The sequence below is a fragment of the Leucopleurus acutus genome (genome assembly GCF_964270905.1).
Source record: "Leucopleurus acutus genome assembly, chromosome: 17".
Classification (NCBI taxonomy): domain Eukaryota; kingdom Metazoa; phylum Chordata; class Mammalia; order Artiodactyla; family Delphinidae; genus Leucopleurus; species Leucopleurus acutus.
In genome coordinates this window covers 59,883,155-59,903,869 of record NC_139159.1, presented here as the reverse complement: position 1 = coordinate 59,903,869, position 20,715 = coordinate 59,883,155, and the positions used below count along the sequence as shown (strand labels likewise).

General features: G+C 32.8%; 1 protein-coding gene across 3 annotated transcripts in view; it reads left to right on the top strand.

Moving 5' to 3' along the window:
- CSMD3 (CUB and Sushi multiple domains 3) overlaps nt 1-20,715 on the top strand; it is a gene marked incomplete at both ends in the record, with an annotated part of 1,083,475 nt that overhangs the window by 136,894 nt on the left and 925,866 nt on the right. For all 3 annotated transcript variants that reach the window (XM_082858355.1, XM_082858354.1, XM_082858353.1), the window contains one exon: nt 5,533-5,645. In XM_082858355.1, the coding sequence (XP_082714481.1) occupies nt 5,533-5,645 (113 nt within the window). The remainder of the gene's footprint in view (nt 1-5,532; nt 5,646-20,715) is intronic.

Below are 20,715 nucleotides of genomic sequence, written 5' to 3'. Positions count from 1 at the left end.
TAAAATGAAGTCTTGTAAAGAAAAGTAACTAATGGGATTCATAACTTAAAGTTTATTTTCAAATCAATCAAGTAATGTATCACGGGAGGGAGTAAAACAAGTTACTGTAAATCCTCATAATGGTACAACTATCATGAAAATAAGTTTAAAAACATACATCTTCCATCATTTACTGAAGTGAAAAAGAAAACTAAATCTTCCATTATACAACATGATACTACATGCTGAGTATTTAAGGATAACTGGAAAAAAACTTGCTTTTGATAAGTGGGAAAAATTCTTCACATTGTCCTCTATCATTTTGGAAAATTTAATGGTAAAAGGTTCTAAGTATTGCCTAAAAATATTGGATTATTTAATGTATCTGAACAAGTATAAAAATCTGAGATTGCATGTAAAATAATTTGTATGTACATTAGTAGTTCAAATATTTAATATTTTGATTTAATAAATGTGCCAAAGACAATGAGAGGATAAACAGGGTGTTCACTAGAAAATGGGACAAAACAGTATGTTGTAGTCTTAGACCTGGCCCTATTTTGAACTTGATCCAGTTGTTTAATATCTCCCAGTCCCTTATGCCTTCTAATCTGAGGGTGAAATTGCATGTTTTACCTATATAGAAAGGTTTTCAAAACATTATTTTCAAATAAATGTTGCACTGATAAGCTCTGAATCTACTTGTTTTGTATAATATCAACATGAGTCTCAGTGAATTACAGTGGTCACTAGGTTCCATGGGACCTCTATTTTCATTTGTATAATAAATTAATATTTTAGACACTTTTTAAAAATGTGTATTTCAAAGCCCAAAAGAGAGCTATGCATTGGTTTCCTACTGTTGATGCAACAAATTACTGCAAACTTAGTGGTTTGAACAACATAAATTTATTATCTTGCAGTCTGGAGAACTGAAGTCCAAAATGTATGTAAGTGGGCTGAACTCAAGGTGTCAGCAGGACTGCATCTCTTACGGAGGGTCTAGGAGAAAATCTGTTCCTTGACTTCTCCAGCTTATAGAGGATGCTTGCCCTTCTTTGGCTTGTGTCCCTCTTCTAGCTTCATAGCCAGAAACTGCATCACTCAAACCTCTGCTTTCATTGTCACATCTCCTACTCTCTCTCTGATCCTCCTACCTTCCTTTGATAAGGACCCTTGTGAATACTCTGATCCATCCAGATAATCAAGGGTAATTTACTATTCTAAAGATTTTAACTTAATCACATCTGTAAAGTTCCTTTTGTCATACAAGGTGACATATTTAAATATTCCAGGGATTAGAGCCCAGGCAATTTTGGAAGGCCACTTTTCATAGTATAATATCATATATAACATCATAACAGTCTGGTTATAAGGTAAATAGGTTCTCAGACTTTTTTTTGTTGCAAAATCATTTGTCCTTTTTTTTCCCTGACAATGTTTCTTATTTTTCTGAAAAAAATACTCTGAGCATTTAAAGTGGGGAATACTTTATTTTTACATCTTTATATCAAGAAATAATGTTGAAAAAATCTAGAAAATTATTTAACAACCCATTTGTTCCCCAAGTACCCAGAAATTCTAGTACTAGGTATATTCTCAAGAGAAATATGTGTAAATGCTTACAAAACATGTAACACATGTTCGTAGCAGTATTATTTATAAAAGACCCAACTGGAAAAAAAAGTCTACCAACAATAGAATGGATAAATAAATTGAAGTATATTCATAAAATGGAATCCTATAGAGCAATGAAAATTAAGTTCCATACTACTGCTATAATAATACAAAGGTAATGTTGAGTCAAAGAAGCCAGAGGCAGAATAATTTTATTATATGATTTTATTTATATAAAGTTTTAAGACATGGAAAACTAATTTGTTTCATTAGGAGTCCGGGACTGCACCTAGCCTCTGATATATACCCATTATGGTAGGCAGAATAATGATTCCAGAATAATGGTTCCCTCAGAACCTGCAAATATGTTCTATCACATGGCAAAAGGAATTTTACAAATGGAATTAAGATTACAGATGTTATAATAGGAAGATATTTGAATTATCCATTTGGGCACAATCTAATTACATGAGCATTTAAAAGCAGAAGCAGAAGAGGCAGAGAACTTCTTCCAGCCTGAGCAGCAGAGGGATGAGATAGAAGGGGAAACCACAGATATCTGAAGAATAAGAAGAACTTGGACTGCCATTGCTGACTCTGGAGATGGAGGATGGGGGCCACAAACCAAGGAATGCCTTCAATTTCTAAAAGCTGAGAATAACCCCAAGCTAACAGCCAGCAAGGAAAGGAGGACCTTAATCTTACAATTTCATGAAACTGAATTCTGGCAATAGCCTGCTGAATTTGGAAGTGAAGCAGATGTAACTGCAGAGTTTCCAGAAAGCAATGCAGCCAAGCTGACACCATGATTCCATTCTTGCGAGACTCTAAGCAGAGAAATCAGTTGAGTTATGCTCTGCCTAGATCCACGTAACTGTGAGATAATAATGGGTGTTGTTTAAGTTTGTGATAACTTGGATTAAGTATAGGAAAATAATATGCTTGTTCTTTATAAGAAAACTAGGCACATAATAAAAATTTACAATATCTGACCATGAAGCAAATTTGAATGAATTTCAAAGGATTAAATTCATAGAGAAAATGTTATCTGACTATAATGTAAATGAGATACACATTGGTAACAAAATATAACTAAAGTAACCCATATGTTTATAATTTAAGCGATGTATTTCTAACCATGGAACAAAGAGGAAATCACAAAGGAATATAGAAGAAAGTTTGACTAGGTCCCTTGCAGGGTGTAGCTTATGCAGTAAAAAGAGGAAAATTTAAAGCTGTAAATGCTTATATACTCTAGAGAAAATTGCTATGAAAGTGTTTAAGAATGGACTTTTCTGTATTTTCTGTATATATATATATATATATATATATATATATATATATATTTTTTTTTTTTTTTTTTTTGCCTCACCGTGCGGTATGTGGGAATCTTAGTTCCTGACCAGGGATCGAACCCGCGCCCCTTGAAGTGGAAGCATGGAGTCTTAACCAATGGACTTCCAGGGAAGTCCCAAGAGTGGACTTTGATAAGGATGTTGATGAAAACATACTGAACAAAGTATATATAACCCAAATGTTCATCAACAGTGAGTGAATAAATGAATTGTGGTATATTTATTGCAGTAGATTCCTATACAACAGTGGTTCTCAAAATGTGAACCATGTATCCTTGAAAGTTCTGAGACATTTTCAGGGGGTCCATGAAATCAAAATTATTTCCATAATACTAGTGAGGCATTATTCACCTTTTTCTCTGTATTGGCATTTGCCCTCATGCACAAAAGTAATGCTGGGTATAAAACTGCTGGTGCATTAACACAAGTCAGTGACTTCAAACTGTACTAGTAATCATTAGTTATTGTATTCTTTACTGCCACACACTTGCAGTGCCAAAAAAAAAAAATCCAATTGTACTTAAGAATGTTCCTGCTAAAGCTATAACTAATTATGTCATTAAATGTCCACCCTGTAATACTCCTCTTTTTAATGACCTGTGCGACAAAATGGAAAAAAATGAAAAAACAACAAACAAAAACCTTTCTATGCCTACTAAAATATGATGGTTGTCTGAAGGAAAAATAGCTTGAGTTATCAGCTGAACTAGCCACTTTTTTCATGGAACAAACTTTTTATTTGAAAGAATAATTAACAGATAAACTATGGTTAGTCACACTTAGGCATTTGGTATCTATTTCCCCCCTGCCCCTCCGAAAAATATGAACCTGACTTGTTACTTCAAGGAAAACAACTGACAGGATTTGCTGTCAGCGATGAAGTCTGAGTTTTCAAGTAAAAAATTAGAATTTTGGAAAACTTCAATCCACCACTGTAAGCTTTAGAGCTTCCCCAAGTTTAAAGATTTTTCTGGTGCGATCAATAGAAATAAAAATGTGAGTTTTAAATATTTTATAATGAAGTGTATTAATATTTGGAAGATCTCTCTAACTCAGTGAACCAATGTATTTCAAATGACCAATGCATGCATAATGTTGAAAAATGCATGAGTAAATACAATCTATTGCAAGGACAAGGTGAACCAAAGGATTTTAATGTTACAGAGTGCAAAAAAATTAGCTGATATGGTTTGAATTCAACATTGTAACTAGTCAAGTTTTTATGTAGTATCAAAGAAGAATAACCACTTTTACAAGCAAAAGCTATTAGAATACTCGTCCCTTTTACAACTAAATGTCTAAGTGAGATCAGGGTTCTTAATAACATATTGCAATATATTCAATAAAGAAGCAGATATGGTAATCTAGCTACTTTCTACTAATGGGACAGGCATTAAAGAGATTTGCAAAAATAAAGCACAGTGTATTCTTCTCGTTTTTTGTTTTGGAAAAGATAGTTATTTAATACTAAAATATTATTTATGTCAACACATAATAGATTTATTCTAGATATTTTAAAATGATATTACTAATGCACATTTTAAAATGTTTCTCAGTTTAAACTTAAATAGCGTAAGTACTGATAGATCTAGCCCGCAATATCTTTTTGGGGTTCTTAATACATTTTTAGAGTAAGTAGGCCTGAGACAAATGAGAACTACTGTTATTCAGAAATAAAAATATTTGATAATTTCAGTACAGACTAATTCTACCTGTGTAATGTTGGGCAAAAATAGCAAGTATATTAAAAAATAATATAATTCCATTGCATAAAATTCTCAATCCTTACTCTCATATTAAGAATAAAAAAATGAGAATGTTACATAAAGGCAATTCATAGAAAATTTTTAAAGTTATTCATCTTCATTAGTTTTATAAAAATTATATCCAATGAATGTGCTTTTTCTTATTTTTCTTTTCTGCTTTATTAAGTGTCAATTGTAAATTATATTTTATATAATCGAGCTTATTATATGCAATAATTTATTAGAAAAATAAGTAGTAAATTATGGGCAAAAATATCAGATAAATATTTGTTATGTAAACTTATGCATTATTAACCTAAAATAATTTGCAACTATTAATTTTAATAGAATTTCCTGGAATCTGATAAAACAAAATCACTTCTCACATGCAGACATTTTACTTTCAAGATTTCATATTTAGATCACATCTCTTCCTTTAATATTAAATTTCATGAAATATTTCCCACTCATATATATTTTAAACTGTCAGGAAAATTCAACAAAAATATCTTCTAAGTGTTATTAAAATCAACAGCTAAAATATGCACAGACCCATAATCTCATAACTTACCTCCCAAAGTTTGAATTGATCAATATTTTCATATAGATGATATATGGGATAGACATGATAAACAGTAATAGCACACACACATAAACATATTTATATATACTTATAGCAATTGCTTCCGATGAGTGACATGTTCTAATCAACATGTCATAAGTTAATTCACACCACACATACTCACAAAGCTTAGGGATTTGATAAAATGACTTTTAATACTCTTTAACTCTATTAGGAAAAATGTCTATAGCTAATAATTAATTCTATGTTTCAGGTTAACAGGATTCCATCTGCCACCACCAGTGACAAGTACCAAATCTGTGTTCTCACTACGTTTGACCAGTGATTTTGCAGTTAGTGCTCATGGATTTAAAGTATACTATGAAGGTAAGTGATGGTAATATAAAAGGACCACTGCCCAGTTCAATGTAGTAAAACCAAAATTCTCCAGGGTAAAAACAGAAGAAAAATCACCAGGACAGAAGTTATAGTTCATCCTGCTACATCAAATCTTATACCAAGATTCACTTTCTCAATAATCATCAATATATAATAAAAAGCTAGAATTAGTAGGCTTTAATGTTTCATTGCAGCGTGCCTAGACAGAGGAAAATCTTGCCCTTAAATCTTCTTAGGAGATGAGACCATGGCATCTCTATAGGTTTAAACCTTAATAAAAGGGAACAGAATCTGAGAGTAAAAGGAAACTAGGCCTGATTTGAGATTCAGGCATCACAGACTCCACCCTATTCTCTGTTCTTTGCCTCTCTGCCATAAAATAAACTGGTCATTTGTGTTCTCTGCTAGTTAGAATAAAGAGAAAATTCTATTAAGAGACAAGAGTTGACATTTTTCATTTTAAACCAGTATTTCCAGTCCCACAGATCCATAATCCCTTAACCACAAAGAGGAAAATAAAGAAGCACTTGAAACTGATGTTTTTTATCTGGAAGTTTGCTACAAGCTCACTTAGTATCAAAACCTGAACTTACTGGAGGTCATTTATAACTTTTATTTATCCACACATGAGTGTGGGTACTCATGTTTCACTATACAATTATTGTTTCATAATTGGGTAACACCACAGTCTCTGCTGATGGTGTTAAAAATGTACAGAATCTGTATTGTTTTCCCTTTTTAAAGTGTAAAAAAATCTGAAGGTAAAAATAACCTGTTCTCAAGTGCTTCATATTGAGGTCATGTAGTTGTAATTTCTTCTCTATGTGACTTGACAATAAAATCTCACCTAGTTTAGGGAAGGGTCCCTTCCTTACCCATAGGAATAGCATAACAAAATTCAACTCGCCTCCCCAGGTCCATATTACCGAAATGCACCACACCAGATGTAACATCATGATAAGAGATATACAAATACAGTAGCAGGGGTGGTTACTTTCTAAAGCACATAATAATTCAAAATATAATATGCTTAAAGAGCACACTAGAAAACAATCATATATAAAATAGAATTGCTTTAGTATACAGGTTAACCGTTTGCATGTGGGGAAAGTTTTAAACTGAAAGTTTCATCTAGTGCTTTCTCCCTAGGAAAAAAATACCTGCTAGCAAACTGTTGAGTAAAAATATTTTCTCTTTTTTAATATTCTTAATAATGCCATATCACAGCAGTTTTGAACACTATTTTCTACCTAATACATTTCTGAACTGTCTTTCTCTAGCAGGGGAGAATGCATTCCAAGACTTATTTTCCTCCATTGTGATAGTAATAATCATTATTTTTGAAGGTACTTCCACAATAGTTGAATATTTTTATCTTGGCAACTTAATTCATAGTTTAAAACACTACAAACACAAAGGTTTAATTTTAAGTGTAATTTTGGCAATATTGAAGGAGTTAGTAATACAATAGTTTTCTATTAAAGGCTCCATAATAGAAAACTTGCACTCTGTTCATCAAAGTATAAAGATATTTTAGGTTAGTTTATTCTTTCAGTGAATACTAAGTATACTGAAATTGTAGGAACTTGGAAGATGTATTATAATATTGCCATACTTTCTGGTTTGACTGTCAAGTTTCATGAAATACTGTCAAAAATATTTTCATAGCTCTCCATTGTTTCTACATATACAACATTAAATTTCTGTCTTTTCTGCTTCAGTGAAAATGGATTCATATATCTTCATGACATTTCAATGTATGTTTGGGAGATCCTGACTTAAAATATAAGGTACTAGGCAGCTGGGTAGTACTGAGGGATTGGTCATCATCCTGCAGAACATCTTCAGGTATTGATTTGTGATGGGTATCTTCTACCATGTATATTAGTTTTCTATGGCTACCATAGCAAACAACCAGAAATTTAGCAGCAAAACAACAAAAATATATTATCTCACAGTTTTGTAGCTGAAAAGTCCTGGTCGTCTCTGCTAGTCCTCTGCTCAGAGTTTCATAAGGCTGAAATAAAAATGTCAGCTGGTTAGGCTTTTGTCAGAAGGCTCTGGAAAAGATCTATTGCCCACCATTTCTAGAGGCCTCTCTCTTCCTTGCATGTAAGACCTACATTTGTGAGCTAGCCACTGGTGAAACGAATCCTTCTCATACTTGAAATCTCTCTGATGTTCCCTTCTCAGTGCATCTCTCTACTACCTTCTTTTCCCACACATCTCTGACTTCAGCTGGAGAAATTTCTTAGCTTCTAAGGGCCTATGTCATTAGATTAGCCTTGATTATCCATGTAGACCCAATCTCCCCAAGTTAAAGTCCTTAAGCATAATTACATGTGCAAAGTCCTTTTTGCAAGGTAATATGATATATTCACAGGTTCCAGGGACTCTGGGGTGTGTGTGTGGGCATGTGGGTTAGGCTTTATTAGTCCTACCACACCATGTGCAACACTATGTAATATTTTACAGAGGGAGTAGCTACAAGCATTTATTTATTTAACCATAGCCAATAACACTGTCAAGGCCAACTGGTAAGTATTGTGAAGTTCAGAAAACTTAGTTTGAAATTTCAAAGCCTATCCTCTAAATTTACACCTGTATTTTTGTTTTGTTTTTTTTGCAGGATGAACCTAATGTCTGAATCTCATTTATTTTCATTTCATCTCCCTCCATATAATCACTTACTAATAATTATTTTCTTTATTTTTTAAAGTTTCCTGAGACTTTGTCCTTGTATACTAGAATTTATGAGATCTCTATTTATTAGTGATATTTGTGCACTTTTCTGTGTTTCTCAAACTGCCAATAGTGGACCACATGTATCAGAATCATCTGGAGAATTTGCTAAAATGTAGAATTCTTGGCCCCAATTACAATCCTGAATCAGACTGTGGAGTGAAGCCATAGAATATTTGCAATTCCAATTGCAAATCCAATGTAGAATAATTGATAAATGTACGTCATCTGTGATCGTCACAGACCTTCTCTGTTGTTACAAACTTCTGCTGTCTTACTTCAGCCCATACATTTTAAAACTGTGGAGGGTGATGTCCCCGTTCCACAAATTTTGATTGAGTTTCAGAGCTCTTAACCATTTATCAGAAATGCTTTTAAACTTCTTGAAGCTGAAGCTGCGAGGTGTTAAATTTCTGTGGAAAATTTTCCCCATTAATATCTAGCTGAATATATTTTTATTTTTCCTCATTATTGTCTACCATACACTTGAATTTCTTGTCACTGTTTCTCAAAATTCGTCTCATAGAACTTTGTCTTCATGTTTCTTAACATTTATAAAAACAAATGAGTAGAATAGTGTTCTGTGAAACAAGTTGGAAAAACACTAGTGTATACTAAGTTGAATAGTCATATAACCATCTTTCAAAATTTGATCAGGATAAAACTGGTACCATCTGTATTCTGTGGAGCACACAATGGAAATTCTCTTTTGTCTTTCCAGATCTGCCAAACAGAATCCAAAATATATTCTAGTTTCTGCTAAAACTTATTTTGTACAATGGACTCCTTTCACATTTTACTTTCAAAGCTAGGTAATCATTCTTTATAGGTGCAAGATCATAAAGATATACCATGGACTATCTTATCACTTTAGAATTGTTTATTGTAGAAAGTAATATAATGCAAGCATATAGTGGATTATATACATATTACATGTAATCATTAAATATTATTATATATTATATGAATTGGTTAGTTTAATGTCTAGGAGAATCTCAATCAATAATTTCAGTATGTATCAGTGATCCTTCAATGATCAGAAACAGACATAAAAATAAAAAGTCTTGAAAATCGCTTCAAACTCAAGGTAGCTATTATGCCCTATTGATGTGTATGACTAAGTAATTAAGGTATTACAGGGATAACAATCTCAGTTTTAGCAAATTTGCTGTTCAATCATTTTCACATATTAATTAAGAAACATAAAAATTTGTTTAATAACTGTATTACTACTAGGTAACATTTATTGAGTGATTTCTTTGTGTCAATCACAGAGCTAAACATTTTACATGGATTTTTCTCACCCTAGAAAATTATATGAAAAATTGTAATGAACAAGAATTCAATAAAGCGCTAACCTTAATGTAAAAATATGTTTAAGTACCCTAGAGATATAAACTGTATATATTTTAGAGACTTATTCTATACCTAACTACAAACTAATTCCATTATAAATATATATGACCACATAAAATTTAGTGCAAAAGAACATTACAAAAGTAAGAATTACTGATAATGCTGTGTATAAAACAATATGAAATATAAAAGCTGAAATATATTTTTGTGTATATTACATGTGACATATATTCTGTGTCCTTTTTAAACACTTGATGTACAGAAGAATGTTTATACTATTTACTATTCTATTTTAGCTATCCATCACACATGTTTATCAAAAGTTTTCACTTGAAAATGTCAAATGACTTTAGTGATTTTTAATTTTAGGTGTTATTTTTTATTCCTAAGCTTTATAAATTTAAACTGCAGTACCATGAACTTTAATGGAGAGATTACAACTTAGAATGAAGTCAGTTATGCTTCTAGCAAGACAGCTGAATTGTAGCAAGAGAAATTTATGTATTAAAATTACATATATTAGTTTTCTAACAATGAAGGTAGGTTAGGTTCATGAAAGAAGTTAATGGATCTTTACCTTACTTTTAAAAATGAGAGATATCATATTTTTAAAACATAATACAAGGAAATGTAATACGTGCAGAGACTTTTTTTTAATCTCTCGATCAAATTCAAATATTTTGCCTTTAGGGTTCCACAGAGTCTGGCTAACTTAGGTATTGAAACATCTTAATCCATGGCCTGCCCCGGCACCCCCCCCCCCCAACTTTACTTACTTTGGTAACTTCCTGCCCTGAAATTCAGACTGAGCCACAGGCAGAGGATGAGATTATCCTCCTACCTCCACTCCCACTACTGGTGCCATCCCTGTGCTCCAGCTTTTCTTGGCTTCATTAGCCACCAATGGCCAGGGGCAGGAGCAGGAGGTAGAGCTGGTACCAGGGAACTAGGATGAGATCCTGTCTCTGTCATTGCCCCTTTGAAGCATTCCCCTTTGGAATCTGGTCCTCCCTTGTTCCCCAGGGTCTAGCCTGGTGGTCTTGTTTTCCATGGCCTGCTCCTCCAGCGGTCCTTGCCTGCTTGGTCTGACACTACGGAAGACAATTTCTCAGGTGGCCTTGATCTCCATGGCACAGTCCTCTGGGCGTTCCATCCTTCATGGCTAGGTTCATTGGAGGTTCTATCTCTGGAATTTTTATCACTGGGAATCTGGCCCTTGGATGGTTTAGTCTTCCAGAGATCTAGGCCACCATACTCTTCCCAAGCCCCATCACAGATGACATGGTCCTCTGAGATGTCCCATTCTCGTGAACTAACTCTTTGGCGATCAGGCTCTGTTTGGTCTGGCCCTCTGGGAGACTTGTCTTCAATGTGTAGGTCCTCACGGAGTGTGAGTAGCTGTGTCCTGGCCTTTCTGGAACATTAGCCCTAGGTTTGAGGACTTTGGGGGTCTGGCCCTCCAGAAGTTTTGTCAGCTGCAGGCAGGTCCCTCCAAAGGTCTGTTCACCACAGTCTGGCTCTTTGGTGTACCTCTTTCCTATGGTCTAGTTATCTGATGGTGTGGGCAGCTGTTCATGGGACCCTGTACTTGGCCCCAGCAGTGGTTTTGTCTGTAGTGGCCAGTGACCATCTATCTAAGTCGTGAGTGCCTTCTCTCTCTTGTATTTATTTATTTAATTGAAGTATAGTTGATTTACAATATTATATTAGTTTCAGGTATATGACATAGTGATTCAATATTTTTATAGAATATATTCCACTTAAAGTTACACTGGCTATATTCTCTCCCTTTTAAATTGTTCAAAATCCCAATCTAGAGAATTAACAAAAATCAGACTATTCCTTAAATATCATCTACAGCATGGAGTTAAAAGTCACAGTGTTATAATGAATATGTGGATTTGGTTGGGTATACGCAAAAATTTATTAATTCTCAAGTTTACATCTATTATCCAGGAAGATATACATTTTCATTGTACTCACAACAAAACTTGAATAGTATTCTCAATACTATGAATGCTTTTCGACATTAAGCAATATTTTTTTTTTAAAAAAAAGCAATAACATTTTAAACATTTCCCATTTCTGCACAGTGTGGCACATACAACCTGTACAACAACAGATCTCCAGCCTTATTTATCATCATTTGCCTCAATTCATGAAATGGTCACATGAACATATATTAAATTTCTACATATACTATGGTATTTAAATTGTTCTACCTTAAATCTCCAGTTCTCCTGCTGAGTACACCTGTACAATGTATTGATATTTTTTGCTTATGCTAGGCTCTGAGAAGCTCGAGGGTATAGAAGCTGTTTTACTTGTTTTGTAAATTGTGCCCTATTTTAGCACATTCCTGGTACATTGCAAGCACTTAATAGATGCTTGTTACATTCAAGTAATAAATAGGAATATCTAATACTTTGATCAGGAATGAGGAATGATTTAATACATCTCCCACTTACAAAGATTTAAAACTCCAGTGAATATGTTAAAAGGCAGTAACCACAGATATTTACATTAAATGAACAAGGTTTAGGAAAAATTTTGGTCTTTTATTTGAGAAAAGCCATAAATGATACTTAAAATTATTTTTACTTTTTATAGATATTTTCTTTACTTTAAAATCTTTAGTTTCCTGAAGTAAATAGTTTCTTTATGAAGCACTTTAAAAATACAAAATTGCCCATATGGCACACAGAGAAAAATAAGCTGAATATAAAAAAAATGTTAAAGCCAGTGACATATGACCTACTTAATCTTTGTGCTTCATATGGAGAAGATGGGATGGAATTCAAGATTGTATTTTATTCTCCAGAAGTAGGATGATTAAACACAGTATGTAATCTCATTTCACATGAAATTTCCTTCTTTTATATATGTTGCTAAGTGTGTCATATCTGTCAACCGCTATAATTTATCATTTTTATAGGAGTGCTAGAATGAAGTTTAATTGAGACAGTGATTAATATAAGGTTCTAATTATATGTCAAAGATTTTTTTGTGTTTCGTACACTCAAAGACTATACATTGTGATAAATTGTTATAATTGATAGCATACAACTCGTGGTTTAAAAGAGAACTATACTATGAGTGGTTAAGGAATGAATTTGTGGATTTACCTTGATTCCTTCTTAACAAAATGTAGTAAATTAGCAAAATATAAATTTATGTTTATTATTTGACTATAAGTATGATGGCATATCACAGAAAATTAAATTTGAAATGGTTTCTTCCTTATAAAAATAATTATGCTCTTTAACAGAGCACCATTTAATATGATTAAGAAATAAACATAGGTAAAATAAAATGTGCAAATCAAATATTTCAATGGGAATAATAAACAGCATCAATCATTTTCATTCAATGGGTATATGTACTGTATTAGATAAAATTATTTTTCTGCATGGAGAAATAATTATGTCATCAAATCCCATTTTCACTACTTGTTACACAAGTCCCAGCTTTAAGATGGATTTTTAATAATTTTCCCCATACCACATAAGACAACATAGTTTATCCCAATAAAAATTATACTTTTCCTATATAGTATGATATATTGTCTAGAATATTCTTTAGGTTTTGTATACTCTTTAATATAAATTGACCTCAAGGCACTGGTTGTTGGACTCTTAGTATTATTCAAAGGACTAAATGTTCCTTTGTTATTGTTCCTATCTAATTATTAAATCAATGATATTTCCAATTATGTAGTTAAAATTATTGAATATTTATAAATAATTTTCTTCATATTCATTTGCATTTACAATAATTATTCTGGTTATCTGCCATCTTTGAAGGCACTTATCGATACTTTTCGTCCTTACACCATGCTTCCAACTGAAGACTTTCTCATTTTACAGCATGCTCTTTTGGTCATAACTGTCAAACACTAGCCATCACTTGCTATGTTTCGTACAATATTTCATTGTGCTTTTCTGTGTAGATATAGCATAGCATTTACTTCTCATAATGATATTTAAAGGAATTTTTCCACAAAAGGATCCTTCCCATCTGTATCGGTTTTGTATTGCTGTATAACAAAATTACCACCATTTTGTGGACTAACACAACACAAATTATAATCTCATAGTGCTATAGATTAAAAGTTTGGCAGGGGTCAGCTGGGTTCTTAGCTCAGATCTCACAAGTCTGCTGTTAGGGTGTTGGCTAGCACTGTGACTAAGGCCAGGGTCCTATTCCAAGCTTACCGGTTGCTGGTAGAATTTATTTCCTTACCAGTGGTATGATTGAGGTCCCTATTTTCTTGCCAATGATTGATCAGGGATTTTTCATAGTTTTTATAGGCTGCTTGTGGTTCCTTACCATTCTCCTCACCCAAAGGCAGTTCAAAACCTTTCAGCTTAGCTACAGCACTTCTCTCAGACTTTCTCTCTACTTGGCTTACAAGGAGGGCTATGTAGTATAACATAATCACAGGACCGACTGTCCCATCACCACTGCCATATAGTGTAACCTAATGAAGGAGGCAACTATTCCATCATATCCATAGGTCCCACCTGTACTCATGGGAAGGGGGTGGAAATCTTGGAGCCCATCTTAGAATTCTGCCTAGCATATCTTGTTGAGTGACTCATTTAGGCGATAGTTCAAAACAGGATAGAAAATACAGGAAGAGAAAGAACAGAAGGTTAGAAGATGTGTTTTATTATTTATCACCCTAAGCAGAACTATCTTTACCTGAAAAGAGATATAGTTAATATATTCTTTATATTTTTTCTCCTTAATTTGGTAAATTGATTTCTTTTAGGTTAGTAAGTAGGACATTTTTATATTCTATTGTATAAGTTCAATTCAATTATAATCAGTGTGCTTCAGATGCTTATTTTTTAAGATGATCACAATTTAATATGAATTTATTTTTAATATAGCATATTTTTTTTCTTAGTAAGAAATATAGGGTAATGGAAAAAAAATTTTACAAGACCTAATATTTAAGGCTGACTATCACTCAGATGCTCTGAGGCTCAGTTCTTCATAATACAAGGAATACGATACTGATTCTACAAGGTTGTTTTGAAGATCAAGGAAGTTAATGATGCAACATTCAAAGCGCAGCACCTGATATATAAGCAACATTCAATAAATGTTAGCTAGTATCTTTGCTATTCTACCATATATATTCAATATTATATATTGGTAATATTGATATATATTCATATATATATTATAATGTTTCATCATGTCATATAAACTCTGAATTTCCATTTTCTCAAAAGAAACAATATATCTAGCTATTTGTTTTGTCTTTCTTAGAGTGTTGTTCAAATAAGAAGATGGATGTGACAATTTACCCATATGTTATTTCAGCCAGATGAGTTAGGGAGTAGCAAGCACCCTTAGATAGGGTTTCCCAGGAATCATACTGCTGCCAATGGGGTGATCCATTTTCAGCTTGAAACAAGGGAAGAAATGACAGTTTTCACATATGCACAGACATGTGCAATGCTCTTCCAGGGACAAAGCTCAAAACCCTGACAGAGTCTAAGAGAAGTAATCCACTCAAGAGTTGCAGCTCTGAGCTAACACGTCAGTGCTAGAGACAGAACTGGAGCATGATGAGGCAGTCATTGCAATAGACTTGGAAAGAGGGTGAAATGGAAGAATGCCAAGTTTAGTATAGAAATTAATTGAATAAAACTTGTCACCTAAATATAGTTCTTTAAGCAAGTGCATAAACAAAAACTCATAAAAAACTTATGGATAATTATAAGGGCTCTGAAGCAAAGAACAAACATCTTCTGAAAGACATTGTGGCTAGAAGAGATAATACACAGAACTGAAAGTAACAATATGTTCAAACTGCAAACTTCTGGTCATTTTGATTAAGTATAATTATTTTTTCCTAGTGACAAAGAAATAACAGAAACTACTGATCCATCTTTAAAAAAATCTTATAGTTCTATGTATCTACATATTGTTAAGAACAGTGATGATTCTGACATTTTACCCTATTCGAAAGTTAACGAGTTAGCCTGCCACAGTTTCAGGGATGCTGGCAGAAGACAGAAAACTACTGAGTCAGGGACAAAGGGCTATATTACATACAGCAATAGAAATAGATATCAGCAATTATTCAGGTGCCCAGAGCCTCAGTTCTCAACAGGGCAATGAGAAGAGGGCCAGTGATGCCCACATATACAGGAGAGGAACTCTTAACTTAGGGAAACAGGATCTTTTATAATAGATAGTAAGTAAACAGGCCCTTTGCTCTGGAGGGAGATAGTATTTCCATAGTGCTGCTGAACAAAGAGAGTCACTACCTCTCCTTATAAGATGTGGAAAACATGAGAGGCATCTGGAGAATTGTTTCCCAACACATGCGTAGAGTGTTCTACCACCACAGCATCTGGATTCAATAAATGTTAGACAATTTTCAATCACTTTTAAAAATTCCAAATGAAAGATACCTTTAAGAATTATTATATGAAGATCCTCATATGGGTAGATGCTAATCTAAAAGTTTCAACATTTTTATTGGCTATATATAGTATTATTTTAAAAAGCATTTAATAAGTTACAACATTCTATATATACTTTTGGATAATTTTGTAAATATCTGAAAATAATGAGTCCTCTTTCTTTTCTTCCTTCTTTTCCAAAATATGACTTGAATCTTACCATTTCTCACCATCTTTACTACTACTACCCTAGAGTCCTAACAACTATCATCTCTCCCTGGATTTAACTAGACTACTACATTAGACTCCTGTCTGCTTTCCTAGCTTTCTCTCTTGCCTTCCCAACACCTGTGTATTCTTCAGTAATAGTCCTTAATACTTCCTTGCACAAAACCTTTTTATGACACTTCTGTTTATATCCAATTGTCAGATTATAGTCACATGAAACTTGGCTGCACTGGGGGCTGGGAAATGCAGTCTTTTATTCAAGATGTTAATATGTCCAGCTAAAAATTGTATTGCTATGAATGAAAGGGATAGAAGCTAATAAGGAACAATTAGAAGTTTCTGCCACAGTGTCAGAATAAGAAACAGTACATATTCTTTTTTCTCCATAGATGGACTATGCATAGTTTAATTCAACATATCACACAGGTGTTTTGTCTATTCTAGTTTTTTTTCTACTAGTATTTTTGTTCTTCCAGTTTTATTGAGATATAACTGACATGCAGTACTGCATAGGTTTAAGCATAATGATTTGACTTACATACATCGTGAAATGATTACCACAAGTTAAGTGAACTCATATAGATATAAAATTTCAAAACTGGAAAAAAGTAATTTTTCCTTTTCATGAGAACTCCTAGGGTTTACTCTTTTAACAACTTTCATATATAACATACAGCTGTGTTAATTATAACAATCATGTTGTACAGTACATCCTTAGTGCTTATTTATCTTATACTGGAAGTCTGTACTTTTTATTCATCCAATTCCTCATCCCCACACCTCCTGCCTCTAGTGACCACAAGTCTGAACTCTCTCTGTAAGTTTGTTGAAACAGCACATATTCTTGTTTAATATCTGTTTATAAAGATAAAAATATTGTGGTTCTACCAATAAAAAAGGCATGGGGCACAGTCTTATCTATTTACTAATGCCTTCCAAAACACATCTTATAAGCACCTATCATGTTCTAGACATTATATTAGGTGTTAGAAAACCTTTAATATGGCTCTCAGGATGCTTATGATTTGGTGGAGAAAAAGAAATAAAAGCAACTAATATCCTAACAATTTACAAAAGTATTTAAATCCTTTTATATTGACACAAACTAATTTGGTCAGATAAATATTATCATTCTTATCTACAGATAAAGAAAAACAACATGATTGACTTACAGATAGCAATATGCTGGAGCCTGCTCAGAGAGCATCAGGAGAGCAAATTGTGCAATGTGAATTCTCTTCCCAACTCAGCATCTGGTGACTTCATGTTGATACCTTGAAAATGGCTATGTTTGGAGTACTTACACAATGGAAATCAGCAAATTTTTAAAAGCACGGCTTTTTTGTTTTCCAGAACACTAGTTGTTTAACATTTACCAGCTCAAGGCAGTAATTGGCACGCAGACTACTGGAACTAAGGCCTCATTCTTTACATCGCTTTTATGTTGTTGAAAGCACGGCTTTCCAGGCTTTATAAGAATCACCTGGAGATCTTGTTAAGCAGCTGATTCTTATTTCAAACGTTTGGTGGGGCTCAGGATTACACATTTCTAACAGAATCTTGTTGATACCAATCCTGTTAACCCACAAAATACAAATTACATGATGCAACATTTTTCTTACTTTTCAAAAAAATTTTCAATGTCAGTTTGGTCATCATGTTATTTCAAAATATCATTATTTAGCCATACTTCGGTGGTTTCAATAGGAGGTGAAATTTGTTGCAGTTAAACTATCCTACTTTTCCTCCTGTAATATGGTCGAAATTGATGTCAATCACTTTTCATTGTTAGAAATAAAAATCAGGTGAAGAGGGCGTTTCTGCACTTTACCTTGTTAGTCCTACATTTTGTTATTAGGAAGCAGTCTTATTCTACAAATTACAAAGTTCCATATTTCCAGTTGTCAACTTCTGAAAGCAATGAGTTATAAAGTTTTCTAGTGAGCAGATTGTAAGATGAATGAACCTATTATGCCAGCTTTAATTATAATGATGCCATTAGTTAATTTTGCATTTGTCATTAGCTCTACATCTGGGGAAATAGTGAATAACGTTGATGCTGAGCATGAAATTCTTTATATCTAAGTTATTACAAATCCAAATCTTGTTGCAAGAATTTTTAGGACACATCTTAAGTGTCATATTCTTTAAGAAAACAAACAACTTGGATTTGCATTATATTCTCTACTAACTTCTTCATGGGCAAGAATGTATTTTACAAATACAGTATTTAGCAACAAACTCATAATAAAAGTATTTAATACTTTCATAATCTAAAGTTCACGTTTTTACTTCTGCATCCAGTTTCTTTCTTCAGTTGCTTCTCCTGAAACCTTCTTGTCCCTGGATTCACTAGCAGCATGTAGGACACTCATGTGGCACATTTCTCCTCATCTGGATAATTGTATCTTTTGATATATTTATTTACTATAGTAAATATTCATTTTAGACAAAGAATCAGAGGCCTAAAGACAGTCTCTGCATAAATTAATTATTTTGTTTTCTCCTTTAAATTAATTTATTATTAGCACACTATAAAACAAATGGTAAACATATATAATTAAGACATTTAAAGTGAAACAATTTATAAGTGTTATAAGGTTTTAAGGTTTGACATAAACCTTTCTTTATAATGATAAAATCTTTGTATTTTCAGTTTTAAGAACCCCATAGTTTCAAGTAGTTTTTACGGCATATATTCTGATTTTGATTTTATGGTCTCCCCTCATTAGTGGGTCTAAACATGGTAATTTTATAATTTTTCATTTCCACAAAGTAATAATTTCAAAGGTAATATACAATGGGGAGAATTGTTCCAATTGGTTATCAGATAGAACAACTCTTAGAAATGCAATATTTAAAGCTCAATGTAAACCAAACAAACTCAAATATAAAACAGAAAACAGTGTTGTTTCATCACTGTTTTTCTACAAAATCTTACGTTTATACCTCTTCATGGTTGTTTAGGTGTGTTCATAAAAATATCATCACATATATATGCTCCTCTTAATTTCCAGTATAGTAAACATTCTCCATTTTTTAACTTTAAGACAAATAAAAAACAAAGAATCAGGTAATGAGGGAAGCTTCTATTGTACATAATATCAGAGTTGGAATCTAAAATGTAGGCTCAATCTCTAGTTCCATTCTCTTTCCCATATGTAATGAAGGACTTAAAATATCCACATTTTACATTTACATATTCTAAGGTAATACTGCTGCTCAGCATTATTACAAAGAAAGTAAGAGTGTCTTTTATATAATAAAGCTTCCTGGGATTTATTGAAGTCCCAGGAATTGGCCATACATGAATCGAGAAATCAAAAGTTTGAGCCCTTTCTTACATTTTCATCTTCATTTCCTAGTCTTCCACTTGCATTCTAGAATCCAGCCTTCTTGAACTACTCATACTTTTCCAAATGTGTAATGCCTTCACTCAACTGGCATTTAAAATATTATCATTGAATGAATACTTGGCTAGGTGAATAAATGAGTGCCAGCTGTGATCTATGACGACTTTAATATTGTGTGTTGCTAGAAAATAAATATCATCTGAATTGTTGGATCTAAAAGGATGCCTAAAAGTTTCAGGTAAACTAGAATTCTCAGGATTTCCTCTCTATTTGCATTTTTACCTCTTTTATTTTTTTAAAAAAATAGGAAGTTGTCTCCATTTTTGACATATAAAACTTCAATTATGCCTCTCCATCTTTGACCAGATGCTGAGTACTAGTATTTAATGTTGTAAGGGTAAATTTAAATCCAAACTTAAAACTCTTGTAATATAATAGCCTTTCCCATAGCCAAATTCATTTTTATGTTAATGGGGTATTTTGTTGAAACTAATGGATCATTAGTCTCCTGTGAACAGAAGGTTCTAGTAGCAGTCTTCACAAATGATTTGAATTTAGGTGTGATGTTTGAATATTATAAGCTGTATTTATGGTAGCTTTATAAAATTTGGAGTGAATTATGGACTGCTGGGACTAGCTGTACTCTGGGAACATTTTCAGTGAATGTATATCTAGAGTTTTTACAATTTTGCTTAATCTTTTGAGTTCAGGTTTCATTCTTTTTCCTTAAAGGACTAAAATTTTAAAAGATTCTGAAATATTTTCTATATTTTAACTAATTCTCCAGTTGTGCACAAAGAGCATTCAGAAAGTTCAAGAAGGATGAAATTATTAGAGTTAGCTTTTAGTTATTTTATTTTCACATTAGATGAAAATAGGAACACAGGCTAGAGTTAGTAAGGCTCCTTGGTTTTCTAGTTAAAAATTAAGAAAACAATATTTAATTTATTAATA